Raw genomic sequence first — 11,838 nt, 5'->3', positions numbered from 1 at the left:
AAAATTGATTGTATCTTTGTTTTTCGTTTACATTTATTACTCCCTTAAAGAAATCTTTTATCGTTTGTTGAAGTGGTAATTACTAATCTAACCAAATTAAGGAAGTGATTATCAAATTTTAGCCAAAAATTAGTAAATGTCCAAATATAGCCCACGAAACCGTAGGTTTCTAAAATCGTCTACTGTTTCGCCATATTGTCTACTGTTTCGTGTTTTGTATAATTTTTTTTTTCATTTGTAAGCTACAAAACCGTAGGTTTTGGGAAACCTACGGTTTCCTCTCGATTAAGCTACGATATCCCAAACCGAAGCCTACGGTTTTGGGAGAAAATACAGTTTTTTTTTAGTATACTGTTTTTGCGGTTTCGTCTACTGTTTTGTGAAAAAACCTACGGTTTTAATTTTTTTTTTAAATTTTTTTTAAATTTTTTTATAAGATGTAGAATTATTTTAACAATTATTTTGTTAAAAAATTTTAAGAATTCAAAATATTAGACTTTAAAAAAAACGGATTCTTTTTGTAATATAGAGTATTAAAAAGATTGTTTATAAGATGTATAATTATTTTAACAATTATATTGTTTATAAAATGTAGAGTTGTTTTTGACAATTATTTTGTTAAAAAATATTTTTTGTAAAATATAAAAACTAGTTTTGTTAAACTTTACTACTTTTTTGTCAGAGTGGACTACTATTTTGTAAAACTTGCCTACTTTTTTGTCAGAGTGGACTACTGTTTTGTTAAACTTGACTACTTTTTTGTTAGAGTGGATTACTATTTTGAACCTACCCTATATATATTAAGTATTTCATATTTTTGAAATTATTTCGTATTTTGAAAACTGCACTTCTCTCTAGTTTCTTTATTCTCAAAATTAACATAATGAGTTGTAATGAGTATTTCGTATTGCTCATTACGGATGGAAGATGGGAGTTTGTTAATTCCCAATTATCATATGTTTGGCCACCCGAATACAATTCGAGAATGTTTTATTTCGGTGTTGAATTTTACGAAACCACCACGTACACCGAATTTGTTCATTTGGTCAAGTGCAAGATGGGTCTTCCCGAAGAATCAAAAGTCAGTCTGGCTTATCAACATCCAGAACAACTCTATTATTGTGTTATTGTTGATGATCGTGATATTAGAAAGCTGATCAAGGTAATAAATACTGTTGGAGATAAATCTGTATCTGTCTATGTGGTGGTTGAAGAAGGCGTATCGCGTAACGAAGTGGATGATAGAGGAAAGGCATCTGCAGCTAATTTATCAAGTGGAAAAGGGAGCAACAACCCAATAGGTAATTTTAAAAGTCCAAGTAAAAGTCAATATCATAGTGTCGCTGAAAATGTAAATGTAGTGCATGTAGTGCAAGAACCGATTATGTATGTTACACCGGAGAATTATAAGTATATCGGTGATAATGATGTTGGTACATATGTTAATGATGTTGGTGTAAATCATTACTTTGACCAAAAAAAGCATTAGATGTGGTGGATAAGGTTGGTAATGAATCTGCAAAACAAGAAGTTTCATTTTTGCATGATGGTGAACTAAAAGGATATGGCGAATTTGCGGATTGTGACAAGTTGGATATATCCGACCTAGAGAGTGATTCTAACGGAGAAGAATTTGATGATGAACCTAAAGTTATTTATTCAGATACCATGTTTCATGGTATGCCCCCATTGCCTTCGTGTCCTGTAAACGATGATGTGAACATTCCATGTCAGAGGGTGGATATAAATGAAGAGATTAAGGTTCTAGACATTTTTGATGACAAAGAGTTGCTAGAGCCTGCAATTGGAAGACAATGCATGGAACAAGGTAAGCAGTATAAGACTACCAGATCGAGCAAAGAGAGGTTCGAGGTGGTTTGTTTGGTAGAAAATTGTTCTTGGATGGTTAGGGCAAGGGGAATCAAATCGACTACTGCTTTCCAAGTCACAAAAGTTGTTGACCAACACACTTGTTGTGTAACAAACTTGGAGTCTAATCATCGACAATCAAAGAAAAAGGTACTCGGGCACTTTATCGCTGAAGTATTGGTCGGAGATTATAATAGAGTTTATCGGGGTAATGAAATTGTGAGGGACATCAATTCGAAATTTCCAATCAATATCTCATACCAACAGGCACGACGGGCAAAACAATATGCGTTGTTGATGTTAAGAGGTACCAAAGAGGATTCATTCACCAAACTACCAGCGTATCTGCACAACTTGGTGAAGCACAATCCTGGAACTGTTACTCAGATAAGAACAGACGATGATGATCGGTTTGAGTTCGTGTTTATCGCGTTGGGTTGCTCGGTAAACAGTGATAATTTTTATAACAAATATAACATATGAATCCTAATTGGTATTTGTTAATGCAATCAAAAATAATTGTAGGTACGAGCGTTCATAAAATATTGTAGGTCGGCCCTAATAATTGATGGTGGTCACCTAAAGGGTGAATTCAAAGGTACGATGTTGCTCGCAGTGACAATGGACGGTCAAAACCAAATCATGTCTGTTGCTTATGCCATATGCAAAAGTGAATGTACGGAGACGTGGTCCTGGTTCCTTCGAAAACTACGTGAATGTATAGGCAACCTGGAAGACCTTACAATCATATCTGATAGGGCTCCATCCATAGCGACGTCAATTGCAAAAATATTTCCTCACGCCCATCATGGAATATGTGGTATCCATTTGTATTTCAACATTTCAGCAAAATTTGGAAGCAGCGATACAATACACGCATTATTTTGGGAGACATGCAAAGCGTATACTATTAAAAAATTCGATAATGGGATGAAAAAAATTAAAAATGTAAATAATCGTGTATGGGAATACCTACAAAACATCAATCCAGAAAGATGGGCCAGGGCACATTTTCCTGGGAATCGGTATTTTCTTATGACATCAAATAGTGCGGAGTCGATAAATTCAATGTCAAGATTTGCAAGAAAGATGCCAATATTGATGTTGATTGAGTATTTTCGTGCAACAATGCAACAATGCAACAATGGAGTTTTCAGAAACGTAATGTTGCAGGTACTAATATTTTATATATAATAGTACTTGAAATGTTATTTTTACTACTCTTATGATATTATGAAATTGTGTCTATTTTTTTAGCTGAAACAAAAACAACACTCACCCCATGGGCTGAAACGATTATACAAGCTAATAAGAATGCTTGTAATAATTGGATGGTGTACCCTATCTCAAATAGCAGATTTGAAGTGAAAAGCTCTACTCACAAAAGTGTCATTGTTGATTTCGAACAAAGAACATGTACATGTAGGCGATGGCAAATAGATGGCTTACCTTGTGGCCATGTCATAAAAGTGCTAACAATGAGCCGTTATGAAGATTGTTCGGAATTTGCTTTAAAAGCTTACTTTACAGAGACACTGAGGAAAACTTACGAGGAGTCTGTGAACCCCTTACCAAGTCCATCTGAGTGGGAGATCCCGGATGATTTGATGACCGTGAAGCCACCCATAATGGAGAGACGTCAGTCGGGTAGGCCAAGAAACACTAGCCATATTTCGTCGCAAGGTGAGCGTCCCATACGACAAGAATGTTCTACATGCGGTCAATTTGGACACACGAGGAACGATTGTATGGGTAGGGGATCGGGGAGCGGATCTGGGGGGAGGAAAAAATCTACACAAAAGGGCATAATGACTGATGAATTTGCATCCGGAAGCGGGTCACAGAACGAAAGCGTGTACCCTACTTTTGATTTCAACAGCACATTTGATTTAAATTGTCCTTAGATTAATGTAGGAAAGTAATGAATTCTCGTATTTGTAATTTGTATTGCTTTTATTAAACTGCACTTCTGAGATTATTAATTAAATCTACTTTATTCCATGAAAAATAAAACACAAACATAAAACATTATTGGAAAAGAGATACACCCGTACGAAACATTACATAAGACATTTCACATAAAAGTGCCTTCTACATGAAATACTTGTTATTTTTAACTAGAATCCATGCATCCTCATACTCGAAGTCACTTCCCTCGTGCTCCAAAATGTAATGATCTTTAACCATTTCTAAAAGATCTTCGCCGTTGTTTGGATAACGATACCTGTTTTTAAGATGATGATACCATCGATTGAACCATGTGATTTTTTCCTTTAAATCCATCCACTTACAAACAATATCTTCTTGTGTTCGGTGTTTTCCTTCTCCCAACGAGAGGTTAAACATAGCTGTTATGTGGGTCCATTCATCACCTTCAAAGCAATCAGGGTTAACCATGGTTACATCATCGTAAATGTTCATCCAACATCGTGTTACCACCATTACCTCTCTTATCGTCCATGGATGTGGAGTATTCGACGGAGCAGCTGCGTTGGAAGAAGTTGCTTGATTGGAGGCCATTTTTTAAATTTGTTTGTTAGTTTGTTTTAATTTTATAGTACTTAAATAAGAAAAAATATTGGCATACAATTAGGTAGATTCCCATAAGTAATGTTTGATACTGTTTGAAACGACAAATATATTGTTCGAAAAGACAATACATTATGCAGGCTACGAACCAGAAGTCAAAGTCTATGAAACCGTAGACAAATAATGTGAAATAGTAGTCCAACTGTCAGATACCTTACACGGAGATACTGTTTGAAACGACAAATATACTGTTCGAAAAGACAATACATTTTGTAGGCTACAAAGCAGTAGTCAAAGTCTATGAAACCGTAGACAAATAATGTGAAATAGTAGTCCAATTGTCAGATACCTTACACGGAGATACTGTTTGAAACGACAAATATACTGTTCGAAAAGACAATACATTTTGCAGGCTACGAAGCAGTAGTCAAAGTCTTTGAAACCGTAGTCAAATAATGTCAAAGAGTATCCAATTGTCAGATACCTTACACGGAGATACTGTTTGAAGCGACAAATATACTGTTCGAAAAGACAATACATTATGGACCTTGCATTTACAGCTCCTACATACATATGTGTCTGTATGTGGTAATGGCCTTACCTCCACAACCTTAGGCAAACTAAGTAATTGGTAATTGTCTCTTACAAGTGATTCGAAATGAGTTTCTTTGACAGTGACCATGAAGAAAGTCTTAACAACTTGCCTGTTTACCTTTATAACCTAAGGCGAACCAACCCGCATACTCACACTCACATCAAAACGGATTTGATGGATCGTTTCCAATCTTGTTTTCTGGCTATTGGATGGGTGGTATATATCTTTTCCAAATTTCTTTTCTTGCTTTACATTTGTTAATATTGGTACATTTAAACTAATTGCTTTGCACTCTTAAAAAATACAGGTCCATGCATTCGTAAATTGTTTCTTGCCTGTCCTCTACATGGGTAGTGTCCGTCTTAGAGGGGACTACCTAAAAACAATGTTTGTAGCGGTTGCTAAAGATGGGAACAATCTGACTATCCCTATAGCATTTGGTATGGCAGTTGAAAATAATGTGGTAACTTCTACGTGGTTCCTAATGAGGTTAAAAGAATGTCTCGGGGAGGGTAAGGAAGTAGCGTTCATATCCAATATGTACGATGTTGTTGGCTCTTGCGTAGATAATGTTTTCACTGATTCTTATCATGGTTACACTTGTAAGAGCGTCCACAAATATTTACGCACAAGAGTAGGCTCTGGAAGATCAATGGAAACTTTGTTCTGGATAGCATTAAAATCGTACACTATGGAGACTTTTGAACAAAATTTTTCTAGGCTTCACATTGATGCTCGTGAAGTGCTTACGAATATCGGTCATCCGAAATGGGCAAGAGCCTAATTCCCTAACATCCGTTCGAATGTACTCAACATGGAAGTTCTTCAATATTTTTCAGTAGTATCGCTCAATCATCGTAATGTACCGATAATAGCGCTTATCGAGGGAATTCGTGGGTACATGCAAAATACATTTGTTGAACGAAGTATAATGGCAGGTATATTTTCAGGTGCAATATAAAAGAATTAAATAGGTTGTACAACAAACTTTTCTAACCATATTTATTTTTCAGGGAGTTTGACTGGTGTACTAACACCGTATGCTCAACTGGTGGTTCAAAGAAGGATGCAAAAGTCTGTTTGTTGGCAAGCAAGACAGATCCCCCAACAGATCTCGTCTCACATGCCGACATATGTGTATGAAGTATTTGATTTTAAAAAAACTTGTGTTGTAGACCTTAACGGTCGTACTTGTTCATGTGGAAAATGGAGCGGTCTCGGTATAGCATGTGGGCATGCCATCGCAACAGCACGTGATTCAAACATGCATGAAATTGTTAATTTGGTTCAAGTATATTACCATGCTGATGTATTTCAGCTCGTCTACCAGACACAAACCGTTCACCCACTTCTCCCACCATCTGAATGGGAAATACCAGACCCTTTGATGGCTGTTTTATTGTCGATGTAAAATTTATTCCCTTTAAATATTGATGCATGTAATATATTTGTCGTTGACTATGTAATATATTTTTAATATATTAGGTTTGTAATATATTTTTAATATATTAGGTTTGTAATATATTTGATACGTTTGTAATATATTTGAAATATATTATGTTTGTAATGTATTTGCCATTGTCTTTGTAATATATTTTCCATTTGTTCGTGCTGTTAAAAACCACGTAAAATAACATAAGTTGCCATTTTTAGCTTACGACAAAATTATGTTTTTTAGTTTGATTTTCATGTTTTATATGTTGGTTACGTTGTTTTTACATAGTTCTTCGTCTGAAAATATCCGGATTTCAAATCCGATATCATTACATCATTGGTTTTACCCTCCAAAGTATGCTTCGTGCTGTTAAAAACGACATAAAATAACATAAGTTGCCATTTTTAGCTTACGATAACATATGTGTTTAGTGTGAATTTAATGTTTTATATGTTGGTTATGTTGTTTTTACATAGTTCTTCGTCGGAAAATATCCGGATTCTAAATTCGATATCGTTACATCATTGGTTTTACCCTCCAAAGTATGCTTCGTGCTGTTAAAAACGACAGAAAATAACATAAGGTGCCATTTTTAGCTTACGATAACATATGTTTTTTAGTGTGAATTTAATGTTTTATATGTTGGTTACGTTGTTTTTACATAGTTCTTCGTCGGAAATTATCCGGATTCCAAATTCGATATTGTTACATCATTGGTTTTACCCTCCAAAGTATGCTTGGTGCTGTTAAAAACGACAGAAAATAACATAAGTTGCTATTTTTAGCTTACGATAAAATAACATAAGTTGCTACATAATAAACACAACAAAATTAAATTGGTTTCCACATATTAGGAAACTGTTTGGGATACAAATTTTGTTCACGATCGATAAAATCCCCTCTAATTCTAACAACATCTGTTAGACGGTCCCGTTCAGCTTGAAGCATATTAAACTCCCTATTTGCCTCTCTAATCCATTTCTTAGTCTCTTTGATTTTTTTGTAGTTTCAGCAATCCATTTTTCTTTTTCAATTACTTGATCTGCTACGTCGTTTGCACGTTGGTTGAGTGTGCGACTAATTTGAGAGTCCCTTTCGTTGGCTTCTTCAACGACCTTCATAGCTTGGAAAATGTCGTCAGACATGTTATCTGGGAGTGGGAAATCTGGGCCTTCCGGAATTGGGTTGTTATCGGAACAAACATAGCAATCTTCTTCTTCACAATGCCAAACACCGAACTTAGATGAATTCATTCTAAATTTTTGAATGGTGTAATGTATCACGTTTAAGATGTATGTTAGTTGCATATTAATAGGGTGAGACCAACATAGAAGTATTGTTTGAAAGGACAATTTTACTGTTCGAAATGACAAAACATTATTCACTCTAGAAAGTAGTAGTCAAAATTTTTGAAACCGTTGTGAAATAATGTGAAGTAGTAGTCAAATTGTAGTATAACTTACATAAATATATTGTTTTAATTTTACAGTTAGTATATATTGTAGATGCTATTTGAAACGATTAAAGAAGAGTAAATGTTGCAATGTAATTTTTTTGAATTTTACCACCTAATGTTTAGTAAATATTTTTTGATTCATACCACCTAATGTAATATAAACAGTATGGTTTTGTAAAATAGAAATGTTCATTACCACAATCTCATGTTATTCCACATCGAATATTATACGTTTGCATCATTTATTAAAACCACAATCTGAGGTTACTCCACATCGATTTAAAAAGAAAACTATTAGCAAATAATAGTAAAATAGGACTACATAGGGATTAAAACGACCATCAACGGCTCTGGTATTTCCCATTCTGATGCAGGGGGAATAACGTTCACATTTCTAGTCTGGTATGTAGTTCGAAACACATCAGCAAGACAATATATTTGAACCATATCGGTTAATTTCGTGTTTTTTGTATAACGTGCTGCAGCAATAGCATGACCACATGCTATACCCACACTACGCTATTTCCCATAAGAACATGTGTGTCGATTAAGATCTACAACACACGTTCTTTGTAGATCAAATACTTGGAAAATATCAGAGGGGAACGGAGACGGGATCTTAGGTGGAATTTTAGTTGCTTTCCATTGTAGAGACTTTTGCATCCTCCTGTGAAGGACCATCTCTGCGTAAGGGGTGAATACGTTGTTCAACATCCCTGAAAAGTAAAAGGATAGTCAATTATGGATATTTTAATGGTTTATAAAAACTTTCTAAATTACTTCCCACGACACTGCGTTCTGCAAACGTCTGTTGGATGTACTGAACAATTGCATCAATTAGCGTTATTATCGGTACATTGCGTTGACTAACCGATAAAACCAACAGGAATTCTGGAATATTAATGTTTAGTACATTCCAACGTATATTCGGGAAATACGTCCGTGCCCATTTCGTTTTTCCGATGTTGGCAAGAACCTCACGTGCAGCATGACTTAACTTAGAAAATGATTTTTCAAAATCTTGCGTGGTATATGCTTTGCATGCACGGAAGAACAAGTAGTCTAAATTTGTGCTTTGACCAACTCTTAAGCGACAGTAAATCAAAACACTCTTAGACGAATAACCATGATAAGCCTCAGGGAATACCTGACCCACAAAAGAAGAAATGGTATCGTCCATATTGGTTATGAACGCAACTTCTCTACCCTCTCCGATAGCATCCTTCAACCTCATAAGGAACCAAGTGCAGGAGTTAACATTATTTGCCACCCCGATACCAAATGCTATTAGCATAGTGTTGTTGTTTCCATCCATAGCAACTGCTACGAACATTGAATTAAGATACTCTCCTCGAATACGAACACTGCCTATGAAGATGACCGGAAGCATGCATCCTAAGAATGTGTTGATCTATTTCATAGTTAGTACAACACAATTATTAGTCTTCAAACTAATTTTAATCTTTTTAGCTCAAAAACTAAACAAATCGAAAGTACATTACCACACATCGAATAGCGACAAAACATAGTTCAAACCGATCCAAAACATTGGTTTTGATGAAAGTGTAACTATGGGGATTTGTACGATGAATGTTGTGGAGGTAAACATGCAAGTTGGTAAAGCTTTCTTCATGGTCATTGTATGAGAAACTCATCTTTAGTGATAAGTCTTTCCATAAATGACTTCAAAAGCTATTAAAAGGAATAAAGTAGTAGTCAAATGCTAGTAAACAGTAGTCAATGGCTATAACACGTTAGTGGTGGTCAAATGCTAGTAGACAGTAGTCAATGGCTGTAACATAGTAGTCAAATTACAATGATGTGTCCGAAATTCACTGTACGATAAGACTAGACATAAACTAGTAGTCAAATGCTAGTAGACAGTAGTCAATTTGAATTACAAATAAACATAACATTAATAATAAAGATAACATAAAAACTGAAAGGAAATTAGAATTACAAATAAACATAACATTAATAATAAAGATGACTTAACATATTAGTAACGTGCAAATGGTGGTAAGACGACCATATTTTCAACTGGTATTTCCCAATGTAGAAGGATTGGAATAGGATTAACCGCCTCAGCTTGGAATGCATTTCGATACACCGCAGAAGTCAACTTATAATTTACCAATTGTTGTATTTCTTCAACTGTAAGCCTTCTTAGCAATGCTATACCATGTTCACAGGGTATGCCGCATTTTTGCCATTTGCCGCAAGTACAAATACCACGTTCAACTTGTACCGTTTCTATGGTTAAATTTAAACTCACTTCAAATTTGTCACTACCAATTTGTGTAACCTCATAACCATTAGACTGGTTCATTCTTCTTTCAAGCACGTGTTGTGAATAAGGGGTAAGATGACCATGCATTCCCTCTGTGAAATTATTTGAGTTACAATCAGATAGGGGGTATATTAAGGTAAAAGTTAAATAACAAATATTCATTACCTCCAAATGCAGTTCGATAGCCGTACACTGTTTATATCGACTGATGGACCACTTCAATGATTGACATTATTGGTAACTCGTGCGTGTTTGTTGTTAGCCAATTCAATCCAATCGGAATGCTGATATATTTCACATTGAAACGAACTTTAGGAAAAAAGGCTCGAGCCCATTTTGCAATTGCAATATTTTCAAGCCAGCGAAGATCATTCCCATTAACCTCATTTGTTAATTTGTTCAAACAAACATAAAATTCAGACACACTATAAGTTTTGCATGTCTTCCAGAACAACTGTTCCACAACGGTACTTCCTGTGGAAGCCCTAACTTTATCGACTATATTTTTACAACAATAGTTATGATATGAATCTGGGTATACCTGCTGAATGGCGTAGTCTATGGAATCAGACATATGGCTTATGAAACCAACTTCAATAGTGTCACCTAAGCATTCTTTTAACCTTGTCATGAACCAAATCCAAGCCTCGTCACAGTCTATGCTTCCCAAAGTGAATGCTATGATCAGGGGTTCATGATTACCATCCAAAACAAGAGCAACATACATTGTCGTTATGTTCTCCCCAATAAGGGGTACATGACCAACAAATATTGTTGGTATCATGGATGTGACAAAGGTAGTAATCTGTAAGACACAATACCAACATTAGGCAAATATGAACTTGAAATATAAAAAATACTTACTGTATAGAAGGACATACCACGCATCCCAATGCGACAAAACAAAATTGAAACCGGTCTCTCATATCTTTCTTAATGATTGTGAAAGAGTTACTATTTGTTCTTTCAAGATTATGAAAAAATATTGGTAGGTTCGAAAAACTTTTTTTGTATACCTCATTGAATCCACTCATTTTGGCAATTAGTATGTTCAATGAATAAGGTGTCCACTATAAATGGATTTCATTTCAAATTGAATGTAGGGGTAATTATTCGTTTTTAGAGTAGTCATTTCGAAATAAGAATACATTATGCAAGGTAGAAAGTAGTCAAAGTATGTAAAACAGTAGTCAATACTTATACAATAGTAGTCAAATTACAATCATGTATCTGAAATTCACTGTACGATAAGACAACACATAAACTAGTAGTCAAATGCTAGTAGACAGTAGTCAATACGTATTACACAGTACTCAAATTACAATCATATTTTCTGAAATTCACTGTACGATAAGACAACACATAAACTAGTAGTCAAATGCTAGTAGACAGTAGTCAATACGTATTACACAGTACTCAAATTACAATCATATTTTCCGAAATTCACTGTACGATAAGGCAACACATAAACTAGTAGTCAAATGCTAGTAGACAGTAGTCAATACTTATAAAATAGTACTCTAATGGCAGTATATAATTGAAGATATATTTACCTGTCAACACCAATAAAAATTTACACTTCATAAAACAAAGAAATGACAATTTGCAATTGTGGGGCTGAAGGTATTATAAGGACCTCAAGAACTATCAACAACCCTGGACGG

At 34.9% G+C, this 11,838-nt stretch overlaps 1 protein-coding gene across 1 annotated transcript; it reads right to left on the bottom strand.

Annotated features, from left to right (window-relative positions):
• Positions 1-9,883: 9,883 nt before the first annotated feature.
• Positions 9,884-10,261, bottom strand: LOC145104133 (uncharacterized). The gene has a single exon (XM_079041416.1). The coding sequence runs from the start codon at positions 10,259-10,261 to the stop codon at positions 9,884-9,886; it is 378 nt and encodes a 125-aa protein (XP_078897542.1).
• Between the last annotated feature and the right edge of the window lie 1,577 nt (positions 10,262-11,838).

This window comes from Lactuca virosa, chromosome 4, assembly GCF_052849685.1.
Source record: "Lactuca virosa cultivar CGN04683 chromosome 4, Lactuca_virosa_CGN04683_v6, whole genome shotgun sequence".
Classification (NCBI taxonomy): domain Eukaryota; kingdom Viridiplantae; phylum Streptophyta; class Magnoliopsida; order Asterales; family Asteraceae; genus Lactuca; species Lactuca virosa.
The sequence above is the reverse complement of the archived record's forward strand: the minus strand, read 5'-3'. Positions and strand labels throughout refer to the sequence as shown.